Below are 18,502 nucleotides of genomic sequence, written 5' to 3' on the forward strand. Positions count from 1 at the left end.
AGGTACTCAGGTCTCTAAAATTTAAGTCTCAAAAAATGTACTAGGCTATAGGAAGGAGATAGATACCGAGGTTTACAAGAAATCCTAAAAGGGTTTTTCACTCTACTAGGGGTATGTAAGAAGGCTTTGAGGAAGCAATGACATTGAATTCTGGCTTGAAGGATGAAGGAATATTCATCATGCAAAAAAAAGAGAAAGCGGTCATTTAAAGAAGAGAGAAGATCAAGAACATAGATGTGGCATGAAACCACATGTATATAAAGATACCACAGAATTTGTTCAGTCTAGAATAGAAGAAGAGGTTGGCAGAATAAGAGGACAGAAAGGTAAACTGGAGTGAGTCTGAGAGGATATAATGTCTACTAAACAGCCTACATGTTGTAGGCACTTGGTCTGAAATGACTTCAGTTTTATATAAGAAGTCTACAAATACATATTAAGTACAATTAAAGCAGGGATGGAAAATGGATTGCTGTAACAAATATGATGAAGACATTCTAATGATATGAGTTTAATGAATACATTATTACTAGCAAACACTTGAAGACAAAACAGAAAATGCTAGTCAAGTAATAATCATAATTAATTTTATAATTAACATTACAACAATGATGATGGTGATCATGATGATGGTCATAAAGAATGAGAAATTTAGTTCAGTGATATTGCCACTCTTTTGGAAAATAATATTTAGAGCAAAGAGTCCCTACCTTAATGTCAAATGGTCCTGTTTGATTTGGTTGGTTGTAAATTTCCAACTGATTCCTAATAGGAGACAGCCACAGAAGCAGATGATTTATTTGCTCTTCAAGCTGATCAAGGTCTTTTATGTGATCCTCAATTTCTCCTTGTTTCTCAGGTAAAACTCTAGAAACCTGCAAGGAAAAAAAAGTAGAAGATTCTCATGGTTTAAATTGAAATGCAAAAAAGAAAGATTTTCAAAAGTTAATCATTATGACATGTTATAGAAATTTACTGAATTTGGTATTTTAACAGCATGGTATTGATTACTTACATGTGTTACATGTTAGGATTTAATCCATGTATTACAAATCACTGATTAACAGTCCAAAAATTCTACCCTTCAAAGACAAGAATCGTTTTTTTTTTTTTTGGAAATTCACAATGTGTACACCCACACAAATACACACCCAACTCCAACTGATAAAAGTAAAGGAGTGTACGCTTCACTTACCCACTCAGTCATTAAACAGAACGATGCCTTGTGTATTGTATGCCAGACACTCTGCCTTTATACTGGCCACTAACTTTCTTTTATGTTACGGAAAATTGTGCAAGGAAAATCTTTTATGCACAAAGAAAATTGGTAAGGTAATAAGCATTTTTGTGAGCTGCAGCTTGAGAGATCTAGTATAACCAAGTAAAACAGTATAAGACGATTGGAATGAAAAGTAAAAAGAACATTTGAATTAGAGTAAACTATCATGGAATGATTATTAGTTATTTTTATTAAGGGTTTACTATGCACCAAGCACCATGTTTGGAAGTTTGACATTTATTGCCATCTTTAATCTGCTCAACAACTCTATATAGATACTATTATCCTAATTTCATATCCTCTCATAATTTTATCCCAGGTTGAAGAATGTTAAATAACTTAGGAAGTAGTATGGTATGCGGTTCAATACTGTGAAGGCTAGAGTTGGCTGCTTGGTTTTAAGTCGTGATTCCATACTTTTCATAGCACTTTAGTCAAGTCTTCTTTAACTCTCAATGCCTCCTCTATAGAATGGGGACAATGATAGCACCTGCTTTATAGGGTCACTGCAAGGATTAAATAAGGTAATCCTTGTAAATAGCTTAGAGCAATATTCAGCATGATAGTAAATGATAATTAAATAATTAAATGTTAGTGATTATTGCTCAAGTTCAAGTCTAAGCAAGAGTAAAGCCTCTTTCTTCAGATTAGCAAGGGCTAAAACAAGGGTACACAGGAATAAAGAATGTGAAATTGCAATGGCAACTCTTTGTATTATTAACAATACTCTTCTAATAATATAAACATAACATTGCACTGTAATATGAACACAGATGTCATAATATACCTCTATTATATAATATTATCACATTATGAATAATAATAGAGAATATTTTTAAAGTAAACTAGATAAGCATACTAACATAGTGGTACCTCATCTAAACAATGCCCCATACTTTGGAACTATTGTTTTAGAAACTTTTAAAAGAACTAACTAATGAACATTATCTTTTTTAATTGGACCCAAAAGTGTGAGGTGAAAAGGAGATACATTCATGGATAAAATAAGCAATCAATTAATTTTAGGGGAAGGAATTTTACGTAAGCTCTTATTATATGTAGACAACGTACATTTTGACATATGTTGTAAGTACATTGATATATAGACACACACACACATACACACACACACACACACACACACACACACACACACACACACACACATATATGCACGAGTATAGGGTTAACATCCAGTCAGGGCTGATGCTGGCCAGCCTGGGACTGACCTTCTTCTCCTACAACAGTGTTTCCTTGAAACATTAACTTTAAGATGAAAGGGAAATGTTGGGTCTTCTTTGTTTGTTGTATGAAACTATGTCTGGATTGGCGAAGCTGTGAGTTGAAATACAAACCTTGGGTCTGTATGACTAAATAAAAGCAGTAAAAGATGGAAAGGAAACAGAGGTTGTGGCCTCTATTTAAAGTGACCTGCACAAACTCTGTTTTTCACCCCTGGCAGCTTCTCCCTGTGTGGCTAAGGAGTCAAAAGAAGCAATGTGTGTTGGTAGCGTGGAATATTAGCCCGTGAATAATGAACCGTGATGCCGTACCTGCTTTGTTTGGCTTATATCCTACTAGAAAGCCAAGTAGATATGGTATTGGATGAAGGCCTATATGTCTTTCATGAGTTCTGCCCTATAAGGACATCCATGGTGTTAAACTCTACTTATATATATATGTGTGTGTGTGTATGTGAGTGTGTGGTAGTTGATATCACAAATATAATTCCAAGCATATAATAATCTAGTAATTTGCTCAACTTATCTTTTCCAGCATTTATAAGGAAGTAAACATTTTATTTTTATTGGGTCATTTTCTACTCACAAGTACATGTAAAAGGCATTTTATACCTTCAATTTACAGCATCTAAGAGCCCCTAGATCCTGAAGCTACTGGAGATAATCACCGTCATAGATTCTCAAAATCTCTAAAATCGAGCTGTGAACTCATTTTTATATCTGATCATAAAAGACTTCACATTTCACTTAGGCTTCATGTATAAGCACAGAAATCTGTACACATTTTAACTAAGATTGTTAGTTTCCTTTTCATACTCCCAACCCATCCCTTCCTGGTAACAGAGATAGGACAGGACAGACTTTGTGCTTCTCACCATCATAGCATTTATCTTACACTATTTAATTTGTTATTTACATTGAATTTCTGGATGAACTACGTTCCTCCACATGATAAGCCTTCAATAAATATCTGCTGAATGAAAGGCCAACAATTTCCAAATTCAGGATTAATTTTTTTTCAATGTAAGAAACAACAGATGCCCAGTGTAGGCAATGACATAAAAATGTAATTTTATCCTCAAGTTAAACAGTGTTAAGTAAAAAACAAAAATATTAGTAGATTGGACTACATAAAATCAGAAATTTATGTATGGCAAAGAAAACTAAAAGCAAAGTTAAAGGACAAATGACAATTATGAAAAAAAAGTTTGTGGCTCATATCTCAGATAATGTATTAATTTTCCTAACCCACAAGAGAACTTCTGCAAATTAATAAGAAAAAGGCCAACAACCCAAAAGAAAATTGGACAAAAGTTAAGGACTGTTTACAAAAAGAAAACACAACTCGATTTTAAATGTACAAAGAGAAGTTATGCTTTCGCCACAATGTGAGATCTAAAGCTTTCAGCTATTGTACAGACATAAATTCAAGTCTAAAAACACACTATGCTGCCAAAGCTGTGGAAAATTCAGACTCATACATGGCCAGTGGGATGTACATACTGGCATACCCCTTGTGGAAGACAATTTGGCAATATCTATCAAATGCCTATAACCTTTGGCACAGAACTCTTACTTCTAGGAATTCATGTCATAGATGTATTACTGGAACTAAAATCAATGCTTGGTGATGGTAGGGCAGATGGTGGATGGGGTGAGGGATTTTTCACCATATTTCTTAATTTTTAAAAAATAAAAATGTATTACCTTTGCAAAAAAATAAGTTAATTCAGAAATGGAAACTACTAGTTTTTTGGGGTACCAAAAAGAGTGATAAGAAATTATGTATTTTAATAACAAATCATTATTAATAGGATATACCACATATAAAGCCATCAGTCAAAAATCTTCTGAGTATTTTCCTAATACAATATCACTTAGTTAATGATAGAGTGGAATTTGAGACCTTCTAGTATATAGTTTTTGTGCTCCCTCTCCTCCCTTCAAAACAGTCTTCAGGAATTGATGGCATCTATGTAGTTCATGGAAAAAGATAATGGATGTGAATAATTTGTGATGTAAAATAAAACTAAGTTTTGTGCCAGTTTCCATGTATTTTAAAGCAATTTATTATTTACTATTTACTATTCTTATCAATATATGGACAGAAAAACTTTACTAGTAAAATGAGTGATTTTTCCTAATACTCTTTTTAAGTATCATGAAATCAACTCTTCATACAACCTGTCCCCTGTGGCGAAAGAAAACAAACACATTGAATTTCCTTATGTGTTAAGTTAGTATCTAACCAAATATTGACCTAATTTCACAAGATTAGCCTCCTTTTCTTTCAATTTTTGAATTTTTATTTCAAATGTGTAGAAGTTTTAGTATTATGATAAACAGAAGTGTCTGTTTTAGAAATAAAGATATTAAATACTGACTTCATCTCTTACACCAAAAATATTCTAGAGAAATTCAAGTGTTAAGTGTAAAAAATTAATAATAACAGAACTGGAATAAAATATTGATGTCAAGCAGCCCTCCAGAAGTGACAGGGATGTAAATAAACTTTTAAATACAATATTTGTTTATTTATCTGGAAACTAAAGCCAATTAGCAAAATTAAAAACAAGTAACAACTGGGAATACTTGTAGCACCTATCCGACAAAGGGTCATATTCTTACATATAATAAAATCTTCCAAAGAAGGAAGAGATGGCGAATCTACTGGAAAATTGGATAAAGATTATAAATAGGAATTTGACAAAAATGCAAACAGCTAATAAACAAAAGTCCAACAACTAAGCATTCAATGAAGTGCAAATTAAAACAGCAATGTAAATCATCATTTGCCTATTATATTGACTTTTGTAAGAGGTATTTATCAAAGTTCTGCAAAGTAAGCACTCTTATGATGTTTGTTGGAGCACAAATTCTTACATTTGTAGGGAGTAATTCATATCAAAATGCAAGACTTCCACCCTAAAAACTACAAACAGTACTAAGAAATTAGGGAAAACTTAAGCAAACAGAGGAATATAACCTTGTTCCTCTACTGGAAGGAGCTAATAGAAGGAACCAACTGAAAACTCCAATAATGTAAAGATATCAGTTATCTTCAAATTAATGTGTAAATTTACTGCAATCCCAATCAAAATTGTAGCAGCTAGTTTCTAATAAAAAATGGCATGTCAACTCTAAGATTTACATGGAAATGTAGAGGGCCCAAAACACCCAGGGCAATTTTGAAAAATAACAAAATTTGAGAACATTTACAAGCAGATATCAATATTTACTACAGTTAATTATGTGTGGTATTGCTGTGGAAACAAATAGATTACATATATTTACCTAATTTATGACAATGGTGTCCACTTTAGTTAAGTGGATTGTAGATGATCTTTTTACTAAATGGTTCCAGGTTAATTGTATATTAATATATATATATATAAAAATCTTGACTCCTACTCTATACCACACACAAAAAATCAATTCCAGATTGCTGCAGACTTCAATGGAAAAGACAAAACAATAAAAGCTTCTGAAAGAACTTTAACACAGGAAATATCGTGATAATTTTAGGGTAAGTGATTATTTCTTAAATAAGACACAAAAAGCACTAGTCATAAATGAAAAGACTGACAAACTGAACTTCATTCATCAAGATACCATTAGAAGAAAAAAGCAAGGTCCAGATTGGAAGAAGATATTCACAATGCATATATCTGACAAAGAACTTGTATTCAAAGAACTCTGACATCTATAAGAAAAAGACAGGTAACTATTTTTTCCCATGGGCGAAAGATTTGCACAAGGACTTCACATAAGTAGATATAAAAATGCCTCTAATCATCAGAGGCTCACAAATTAAAACACAATGAGATACCAGGTCACATCCGCCAGAATGACTAAAAAAAAAAATTATGATACATACTCATGATGAAGATGTGGAACAATGGGAACTCTCATACACTGCTGGTGAGAGTGAATTGGTACAAACATATTGCAAAACTGTTTGACAGTATTTCCAAAGCCAAACATATACATATCTTATGATCCTGGCATTCTGTTTCCAAGTATATTCTGAAGAAATATGTACATATACACAGTAAAGGACATGCAAATCATAACAGCGTTATTCATAATGGTTTCAAACTAGACACAACCCAAATGTCTAGCAACAGAAGAATAGAAAAACTATGGAATATTCACACAATATGTAAAGAGACTAAGAAAACAGCCTATGGTACATGCGATAGCATAGAAGAATCTCATAAAAATAATGATGAACAGAAGTTAAACATAAGGGTATATATGCTATGATTCCATTTATATTAATTTCAAAGACAGGCAAAACTAATACAGGTATTAGAAGTCGGAAGAATGCTTATTCTTGGGGGAGGGTTGTAGCTGGAAAAAAGTTAATAACTGGGAAGAAGTATGAGGGAGACTCCTAGGGTAATATTCCAATTCTTGATCTAGTTGCTAGTTAGCATAGGTATGCTAACTTTTAAAAATCTGGTCAATTTATATTCTTATTATTGGTGCATTTCTTATTTTCTATGCATCTCTTGTCCTTCAATTTCAAAGATTACATGAAAACATTTTAAAAGTCTTGAAAGTATTCATTCCTTTCAACTAGAAAACTCCACTTCTATAAATTGTCAAGAGGAATATCCGAGATATACAGAGATATGTGACAAGAATGCTCAATTCTGTCATTTTTACTAGTGAAAAATTAAAACAAAATCCCCCATGTAGAAAAAGTTACATCCATATAATGGAATACTTTGCACCTATTAAAATACATATCATTAAAACATTCTATTATACTGAAAAAATATTCATTACATATTAATTAGTAAAAAAAATAAGTTATACACCACACATAAATTATGTCTTTGATTTTCTGTGTATATTTTTCATATAAGTATCTACAAGTAGATACACATACACTTATTTTTTAAATGACTGAAAATATATGCACCAAATTATTAAGCTAATTTTCGGCAGTTTATCAATTAAAGATAACTGTATTTAAGTTAATATATTTTGGCCATTTCCAAGTTATCATACAAAAAGAGTATTATTTTATATATTTTAAATGTTAAATTAAAATATATGGATAGTACTGCTTGGGTGGCTGGCTAGCCCTCCAAAATACATGCAACAACAACAAAAATTAGTGTTATAACAGAGATTTAAAATATGCTTTAGATACTATGTAACAGATTTTACTTATTACTTCCCTTAATCTCATCTATGATCTTATATATATTATCTTCTAAAATTAATAAATGAGGAAATTAAGGCTCAAAACTATAAATAATATTTCTAAGGTTACTAGTAAGTGAAAAAACTTGGCTTTAAATATCTGGGTTTTCCAGACTCCAAATTCCACCCTTTCCTTTTATCTGCCCTCTCAAAACATACTTCCTGCTATCTTTCAAAATCGAATGTATTACTTGATAAACAGAATATTAAAACACATGCTTTTCAAAAGTTTTCATTCTTATGGGAACAATCTATATCTTTAACTTTCATTATCATTAATGAGATAAACATTTAGAAGTCAACTTAATGTATATTGTTTCATATTAAAATGTATTTCATCATACTTCAAATATAAACATATTTTGGAAACAAATTACTATTAACATTTATTAATTCATGATTGTCTATTATATAGAGACTACAAGATAAATTAGATTGCTTACTGAATAAATTGTTGAATTATGACTAATCCAAAGTCATGATTAAATGATCTTCATATAACTGTAAAAAGTAATTTCCATATTTTGGTAGATTTGTCATTCAATGTAAAATAAAGACATACATAAAATAAGTGGTTATATGATTAAGAATAGTAATAGAAAATTGTCAATTCATGTAAGTAGCAATTTGTATAATAAGTTAGCATTATTTCCAAACAAATTAACTATAAATGCTGAATTCTGAGCCTTTCATGTTTAAAAATATAGATCATGCTTGAGTTAAGTTTAAAATTCTTATTTCATACAAGGCCAAATCAAATACCAGGTGAATAAAATTTTAGATGTAAAAAATAAAACCATAAAATTAATAAAAATATGGGTAAGTGCTCTTTTAATTTGTTGTAAAAGTTATAATTTTTATTTAAAAAGTTTAAAGTGATCAAGTTTATAATAATATAAAACTCTGTAACATAAAAATAAAATAAGTAAAAGAAAAAAATCAAAACCAAAACAGTCTATCTTATATAATTTTAGACAGTCTTAAGATAAAGCCATTGTCATAGATCAACAGAAAAAGAAGAAATACTCAAAAAAACCAAAAGGATCAGATATAGACAATTCATGAAAAAGCAACTATAACTGACTTATAAATCTATTAAATTGTTTAACTTCACTAGGAAATACAGAAATTAAATTCAAACAGTGAGGTGCAATTGCTCAGATAAGAGCTGAGCTAAAGGCACTCAAAAGCAGACTAGACAATGCAGAGGAATGAATAAGTGACTTAGAAGACAGGATAACAGAAGTAACCCAATCAGAACAATAGACAAAAAAGCAAATAAAAACCAATGAAAGCAATATAAGGGACCTATAGGATAATATAAAGCATGCCAACCTACACATAATAGGGGTCCTGAAGGAGAGAAAAAGGGATTGAAAAGGTATTTGAAGAAATCATGACTGAAAACATTTCAAACCTAAAGTAGGAAACAGATATCCAAGTAAAGGAAGCACAGAGGGTCCCAAACAAGAAGAACCCAAACAGACCCATACCAAGACATATTATAATTAAGATAGCCAAAGTTAAAGATGAAAATTGATTCTAAAGGTAGCAAGAGAAAAACAAAGAGTTAATTACAAGGGAACACCCATAAGGCTCTCAGCTGATTTCTCTACACAAACACTGCAGGCCAGAAGGGAGTGGCAAGATATATTCAAAGCCCTGAATGAGGAAAAGCTACAACCTATGATCTTCTATCTATTCTTTAGAATAGAAGGAGAGAGAAAGAATTTTACAGATAAGCAAAAACTGAAAGGATTCAGCAATACTAAACCTATACTAAAAGAAATATTGAAAGGTCTACTCTAAATAGAAAAAAAAGCAGGACACTATAGAAAGGAGAAAATCCTAATTGGAAATGTGATAACTACAATGAGTTGTAAGAGAATAAACAAGAAAATGTAAAATAAGACATCAAAATCATAATAGGTGGGAGAGGGGAGCAAGAAAATATAGGGTTTTTCTCTCTTTTCTTCCGTATTTTTTTTTTTTTAATTTGTTCTTTTTAGGATGTGTTTGAGCCTACATGACCACCAGTCTAAAGAAAACAGATATAGTAATGGGTTAACATACTTGAAAAACAAAGTAACCACAAATCAAAAGCATACAATAGAGTCATAAAAACCAAAAAGAAACCAAACTTATACAAAAGAAAATTATCTAACCAGTAAAAGAAAGAAAAAAAGGAACAAAGAAGAAATACCAAATCAACTGGAAAATAAAGTTAAAATGACAATAAACATATCTATCAATAATTATCAAAAATGTCAATGGACTAAATGCTTCAATCAAAAGACACAGAGTGGTAGACTGGATAATAAAACAAAAGCCTACAATATGCTGCCTACAAAAGACCTGCGTTAGAGTGAAGGACACCATAGATTGAAAGTGAGAGAGGATGGAAAAAGATATTTCATGCAAATGGAAATGACAAGAAAGCAAGAGTAACAACACTCACATCAGACAAAACAGAGTTTAAAACAAAGGTCATAAAAAATGATAAAGAAGGACACTATATAACGATCAAAGGAGCAATACAAGATGAGGATATTACACTCAGTAACATATATGCAACCAATATAGGAGGAACTAAGTATATAAAACAAATACTAACAGACATAAAAGGAGAAATTGATGGGAATACAGCATTGGTACATAAACAGATATATGGATCAATGGAACAGGATAGAGAGCCCAGAAATAAACCCACAAACTTTTGGTCAATTAATCTTTGATAAAGGAAGAAAGAACATTACAATGGAGTAAACACAGTCTCTTCAGCAAATGGTGTTGGGATAACTGCACAGCTGCATGTAAATCAGTGAAGTTAGAATACTCCCTCACACCATACACAAAAATAGACTCAAAATGGCTTAAAGACTTAAACACAAGACAAGACACTCTAAACCTCTTAGAGTAAAACATAGGCAAAATATCTGACATAAATCTGAGCATTGTTCTCCTAGGGCAGTCTATCCAGGCAACAGAAATAAAAGCAAAAATTAACAAATAGGACCTAATTAAACTTATAAGCTTTCCCACAGCAAATGAAATCATAAATAAAACACAAAAGACAACCTATGAAATGGGAAAAAATATTTGAAAATTGTGCAACTGACAAAGGTTTAATTTCTAGAATAGATAAACAGCTCATACAAATTGGTAACAAAAAACAAACAACTCAGTCCAAAAATGGGCAGAAGACCTAAACAAGCAATTCTCCAATGAAGACATACAAATGGCCAATACACACATGGAAAAATGCTCACTATCACTAATTATCAGAGAAATGCAAATCAAAACTACAATGAAGTGTCGCCTCACACCAGTCAGAATGGCCATCACTCAAAAGTCCACAAATGGTAAATGTTAGAGGCTGTGGAGAAAAGAGAACTCTCCCATACTGTTGGTGGGAATGTAGTTTGGCGCGGCCATTATGTAAACAGTATGGAGATTCCTCAAAAGAATAAAAATAGACTTGCCATATGATCCAGCATCCCACTCCTGGGCATTTATCCAGAGGGAACTTCAATTCAAAAAAATATATGCACCCCAATGTTCATAGCAGCACTATTTACAATAGCCAATACATGGAAACAATGTAAATGTCCATTGATTGATGACTGGATAGAGAAGTCATATATATTTATACAATGGAATACTACTCAGCCATAAAAAATAAAATAATGCCATTTGCAGCAACATGGATCGACCTGGGGATCATCATTCTAAGTGAAGTAAGCCAGAAAGAGAAAGAAAAATACCATATGATACCACTCATATGTGGAATCTTAAAAAAAGACAAACTTATTTGCAAAACAGAAACAGCCTCCCAGACATAGAAAACAAACTTATGGTTACCTGGGGAAAGTGGGTGGGAAGGGTTAAATTGGGAGTTCGAGATTTGCAGATACTAATACATATAAAATAGATAAATAATAAGTTCATACTGTATAGCACAGGAAACTATATTCAATATCTTTTAGTAACCTATGGTGAAAAAGTATATGAAAATGAATATATGTATGTTCATGTATGAGTGAAGCATTATGCTGTACACCAGAAATTGATACAACATTGTAAAGTGACTATGCTTCAGAAATATATATATATATATTACATATACATATATATATATAAAGAACAATCACATAAACCAATCATTTGCTAATAGAACACATAAGGGGGAAGGTAAAGCTGAGGAATAAAAGCAGAGCTGTCTTCAAAGTACTTATGTTCTCACATATGTTGCATTTCTGACTCTGCTTCTTGTTTTAGTGTATGTGTGAATACTCAAGCTTCCCAGTACAGCGAGAACAGGTCTTGCTTGGCAGCGGACTGGTGAAATATGATTTGAGGAATACAGGAGTATGAAAGGGTAGGACCTGGTAAGTCAAGAGGACTAAGGAACACATGTAGAAGACTCAATTCTTGACTAATTTTGTTAGCTATGCTGATACCATGGATTCTAGAGTTAGAGTCAAGACTAGATTTACATTACTTACAGCACTGGCAGAAACACTGCCCACCCAATTAATTCAGTGACTATTTACCTACTAACTATTTTTGTTCAGGCCACTGCCCCAGATACTATCCATAAATCTATTGCTTTTTTACTTGATTCAACTCGCCCATTGTACGGCTAAATATAAATCTTCACTGCCAATGCTTTTCCATCTTGAAAAAAGCTAAATAACAGTGCACTCTGAATGCATCTTAAATAAATACTCTCTAGCCAACCAAAGTTTTTTTTTTAAACTTCCAAAATGTAATAATATCAATTAAATAATTCACATAGAACATTATCTTCCTTTAGATAAAATACATTTGGTATGAAATATTTGGAGACCTCTTTTCACCCTGCATATTTTTTGACCTCAATAAATTAAAGCTACTAGAGAACCAGAGCTTAGGAAAGATATTCTCGGGGCACAATAGTCAATTATTTTTTACCAGTGTCTCATGGTAAAATATCCCTCACTGGAAGGTCATTTATTTTCTTTTCCTCTGGGAATTTAATAAAAGAATAATGACTATACAACTGAAAAATATATCATGCTTATATTCCACCAGACATTTAAAAATTATAAATCCATATACAATTTTAAAGTTTCCAATTACAATTCACTTTTAGGACAGTCACCCCTCAGTGGCATAATGCTTGAAATTTATGTTTAAAAGTAAGTGGGCTTTTCTTTTTAAATTTTTGTGGCTGTCACTTACAATGTTTAAAAATCTGTATTTCCTATACTGCTACCAGATTTAAGTGAATGTACTAGTAAATTTTCTATATCAAATCACAGTGTATATTAATTTCATTGCACAAGCACTTCATTACCACAAACTGAATTTTGTTATTGTTGCTGAAGATCTAAAATGCGTAATACATGATGAGGTAAATGAATGTTTTGAGGGAGATTTCAAAGTCAGTAAAATTTGATGTACAATAAAAAGGTTTGTAGTCCTTGGAGAACTCTACCCTTATTACTACACTAAACTCATACTGGCTTTTAAATAAACCTTGGTGTTCCCAGCCTGTATTCCTGTTCATTAACTTCTTAGTTTGTAGTATAAGCAACGAACTCCACGGTAAAATAATCCTTAATAATGCACATAGTCCAAGGAAAAGGTTTTTTGACTGTTCACCTTGATTTGAACCTCCCCTAAAGTTAGGTAACAAGCCCCATAATGTCTCCCAGAGGCATTAGACAAGTAAAGTGAACTGGTGAAATTGATTTGCCCAAACTTCAATAGCTATCATTTATCTTCTAAATGGATTTTATAGGGATTTACACCCACCTAACTATCCAACTACCCACACACTCTTTACTACATAATGTGATTTTGATCACAAACTGTTTAAACCCAGAGGACAATAAAACTCACAAAGAAGTTAAAATGTAATTTTACATGACACATATACACACCACAGAATGTGTTGTTACAGATTAACCCTGTCTTTTCCTTTCCCCTTCTCTCCCAGACCATAGTCATTCTCACACAAGGAAAGAGCTACTTGAATTTTACACTCTTTCATCAGCAGTCTTTGTTCGTATTTGCTTAAAAGATCTTAGCAGCAGCCCAGCTGATATAGAAAAAGGTCCTTTGGATTCTTAAGAACCATCATTGTTTCTTATTTTGTGTTTGTTTATTTTTGTTCATTTGACCAAAATTCATGGGAAACTAAGCCAGGATCTGTGTAATTTTACCCAAAGAAGAGAAATTATAACAAATTATAGTAGGTTAATATTTATCAAGACAGCCCTTGAGATGTCAGGAAAAATTAGCTACTTTAATAATAGAATTTTTTTTAAAATCAAAGCTTCTCTTCTGTTAATTTTACATAGATTACTATAGTCCAAAATATGATCTTTGGAGAAGAAAAGGGAAAAAATACACTGAATCATCACATAGCCTCAATTTTAGAAGTTTCATTAAAAAAATTAACTATTTAAATATAACACTCAACTTAAACCACTTAAAATTAAATACAATTAAAAAATCAGTTCCTCAGTTGCACTTGCCACACTTCCAATGCTCAGAACCCACGCTGTATTGTATAGCACAGACAGAGAACTGAGCCATCACCGCAAAAAGTTATTCTGGACAGCGCTACAAGCTATGCTGAAGTACTTAGTTCAGGATTGATGTATCTAAAAGACATTAATCCTCATGATTTCTTTCTAAAGCAGAACAAAATATGTCAGACAATAATTAATCCAGGAGTGTTCAAATACATAAACACGTTTGACAGTTTTGCCAACATGACGATGAACTGCTATTTTTCATCTCAACATTTTCTGGCTAGACGGTTTGTTGTTTTCCAAAACTTGTTTCTTTAGAGAAAGAAAATCACCACATTGAAAAGGAGTCCTATTTCTTTGTCCTCTTCTGAATGAAATCATTTTATCATGATGCTTAAAAAGATCAAGATTAAAAAGTATTTTAATAAAAATGATATAGTCTGCCTAACTCACATTTTTATTTTCTCTGTATAATAGTCGATATTATTCCAAATTGATGCATTATTGTCATTTATACCATGAAGTAAATGCATATTGCATTACCCATGAAATGAAACATGCCTAACGATGAAGAAAGTCAATGTCTCTGGGAGTTTTTAATCTTACTCACAAATAAAATAATAATATGATATACGATAGCTAGTCGTGGAAACAGTGATGCTTAGGGATGGTGTTTATAGGTTTTGAACACAAAAATGGGAGGATGTGTCACTGGCATATAGTAGGTCGAAGCTTGACTAGGTGTGCAGACAATATGAGGAAAGAGAATAAAACTTGAAGGTGGATATGTTTCTTTGTGCTAGTCAAGAGAAAAGAGCACAGAAAGAAATTGGAAGAAGACAAAAAAATTTGATTTCTTTGGAAAAAAACAAAAAAATATGGGCAGAAGTCAGGGCCAAAGCAATTCAGTTTTCTTTCATGACTGTTGTTTTAAGCCTAGTTCAACAAGGGTCCAGGCCAGGGGACAATCAACTATGGCTGATGGTTCAAATCAAGCAATCACCTATTTTTGCATAGTTGGAGAGCTAAAAATGTGTTTTACATTTTAGATAACTGACAAAAATCAAGACATATAATACATGAAAATTACATAAAATTATATAAAATTCAAATTTGTGTCCACAAATAAAATATTATTGGAAACTGGTGATGAAATAAAGTTCACATTTTAAAGCAAAACAAGAAAAATTTTTTTCTCTGCCCATTTGGGCCTCCTCCCTCCCCTCTAGTGTGCACTGTGCATCTGCATCACGCATTAACCAGACCTCTTCAACAGCACAAATACCTGCTCAATTGTAAATATCAATTATCTTTCTTCTGACGCTAGCCACGCAACTCGCTAGAAGACAACATTCCTTTTCAATCCTGGAAGGGGTCACGATGACCCACCACTTGCCCAGTATGTGCAGACATTTTTGGTGAACATTATGTACAAAGTCAGTATATCATTTCCCTTAAAAATAGTAATTGGTGCAGAAAAGACTGGGTCAGACAACCTGGGGAAATACTCGGCTGAACCTAACTGAAGTTCTTAGCTTAAATACTTAAGACCTTACTAATGATACTAGTGACATTAGTTGCATCCTGCCTGTTTTACAGGATTATTGTTACTTCCATTACTAAATGCATGACAGAGCCTCAGATAAAAATACTGATGACTTAGTGATTTGAAATGATTGACAAAATAGATAGTTCTGTAAGATCAATGATTATACTAGTACAATCCTAGATATGGGAAGAAGCAACAAGAAGGAACCATTTCCTGGACCATAACAGACTAGTAAGACAGGCACTCCAGAGGTTTTTGGCTACTGTTAGGAGGGCCTGGTCCAGTAAAAGCACATTGAGTGGCCTGTCAACAAAATCCTCACCTGACCAGGGAATCAGCATTCCTAGCAGTGTGGGACAAATTGGTCATGAAATGCTTCCCAAATCTTGGTTGAAATTAAGATGCAAAGGGAATGGGTTACAAATAAAACAATGTTGCCTACCATCCAGTTCTACAAGAATCAAGCCATTAGTCATTGCAATTGCTAGCCTACAATGCACCCTGAAAGTTCATGGCAAAGGTCAGGATAAGGCATTTTGTGTTCTGCAGCTGGCAGAACTGGTCCTTAGATAGATATTTTCAGGAGAAAATTTTATGAACCTAGTTTCCCACATCTTCCCACAATTAGAAAAGCACTAAAACCATTAACTAAGATATCTGTTCCTTGCAAATAGCAGTAACCTTTTACCAAGATGTGTGCTTGAATTACATGTACTCCTTCACCACGATCACCTATTTACTGGTCTTCCCTCTTACTTCTTCAGAATAGTTTTCAGAGATCCTTAATCAATTGTCTCTTGGGTTATAATCCTCAGTTTGGTGCAAATACAATTTTTCGTTTCTTTCTTAGATTGACTATTGATTAATTTTTCATCGACGCCAGCCAAATTTATTTGTTTCCATATTGCCTATGGCTGCTTTTGCACTTTAAAGGCTGCACTGAATGAATATCTGCTGCTGAGACCTGCAAAGCTTAAAATATTGACCATCTGCGCCTTTACAGAGTTTGCTGACCATGCTCTAGATCACCAAGGAATTGAGGCTCCAACTCCAGTACTTCTAACCTCCAGCCCTTTCCTCTGCCTGTCTCCCAGAGCTGCTTCAAGGGTGAACTGGTGGGCTTGATGCTTGGGGTTCAATGTATATTAAAAAAACGTTTAAAATGTAGCATCCATTAACTCATCTCCTTAGCAAACGCCTCATCCAACTTTGAAACAATATGAAATATAGTGCCCTCCATTGGAAATGATTAAAAATCCACCATCCTCCTGGCTTGTTGCTGAGGGAGTTTATGGCCAGTATGTGCAAATGTCTGCTTTGGCTTGGCCATCCAGCTGGGACCAGCTAGCTGAAGCCTGCCATGGCAGTCAGTTGAAATTTGGAACCTGAATATTGCATGCGGAAAATGCTTAGCAAGATCAAATGATCTACATTGTTATTTAACTTTAAATTTCTTTCATTTGCTTTCCCAGAAGTTGAGTCATTCAGAAAAAAAGCAAATGAGAATGGAATAAAGAACTTTATAAAAAGGAAATGATGCACCAAGATTTAAGCCAGAAAAATAAATTTTAAAAATATTATTATATCCTGTCAGTTACTCTTAGCCTTGATGAGCATTGCACCACACTCGTCAACATGCTTGCTTGTCCCTAGCTGCATGCACGTGGCTGCTGAGCACCTGGAATGCGCCTATTTGGAGCAGAGATAGAAAGGAAGTGTAAAATCCAAAGCGGACTTCAAAGACTTAGTGCAACAAAAAGAATGCAAAATACCTTAATATTTTCATACTGATTACAGTGTTAAATTGATAGTATTTTGAATACATTGAGTTAAATAAAACACTAAAATTAATTTCACCTACTTATTTTTATTCTTTAACTTGGCTACTAGAACATTTAAAATCACATGTGTGGCTTGCATTTTATTTCTGTTGGACAGCATAACGTTACACACCGAGAAATGGCCAAAAAATATTAAATGAAATATAATCCATATATATAAAATATGCCTGTGGCTTTTAGTACATCTACTAAGTTCCTTATAATAGTAAAAGAGGTAAAGTTTTTTTTATAAGTAGAAAATTACTTTCTTCTTGCCTTCACTAAATAAATGCTGAAGAAATATTTTAAGCAAGTAGTATGAAAGAGCACCAAATTATTAGCTTGTCTCAGTTGGGTCCAGCTGTTCCCAACATGTTTCCTACACTGATGGGGAAGAAGCAACCTCATGTATATTAATTCCATCTCCTGATTCTCCAGCTGCCATGTTTAACTGAGCACTAAGACTTCCTTTGGGGACTGACTTCCAACCATGTTATGCCTAGAAACCAGAGCTGTACAGCTTCATCTGCACATCAATGGCCATCCTAACTTTCTGGCCCACAGATGGCATACCAAGCAACACTATTCTTTACTAACTTCCTATCTGAGGAGGAGAGTACTGATCAAAGGACCAGCTATACATGGATAATGTCCCTGTCACACAAGAGAAAGGGAAAAGTAGAGAGGAGAGAGATACAGACCTGGGCTCCTTTCGTGGGTCTCAGATGAGGAAGCATGGTGGTGACTTCCTGTGAAGTAGGGCTGAGCAGCAAAACCCAGGGGAGGGGAGAGAGAGAGAGGGAGGGAGGGAGGGAGAGAGGGAGGGAGGGAGGGAGGGAGAGAAATGTGGCTGGGAAAGGGACGTGAGAGTC

At 33.2% G+C, this 18,502-nt stretch overlaps 1 protein-coding gene across 2 annotated transcripts in view; it reads right to left on the bottom strand.

Moving 5' to 3' along the window:
- Nucleotides 1-18,502, bottom strand: part of LOC102523807 (dystrophin) — a 647,651-nt gene that overhangs the window by 110,357 nt on the left and 518,792 nt on the right. For both annotated transcript variants that reach the window (XM_032475797.1, XM_032475796.1), the window contains exon 35: nt 711-875. In XM_032475797.1, coding sequence (XP_032331688.1) covers nt 711-875 — 165 coding nt within the window. The remainder of the gene's footprint in view (nt 1-710; nt 876-18,502) is intronic.

This window comes from Camelus ferus, chromosome X (genome assembly GCF_009834535.1).
Source record: "Camelus ferus isolate YT-003-E chromosome X, BCGSAC_Cfer_1.0, whole genome shotgun sequence".
NCBI classification, from domain to species: domain Eukaryota; kingdom Metazoa; phylum Chordata; class Mammalia; order Artiodactyla; family Camelidae; genus Camelus; species Camelus ferus.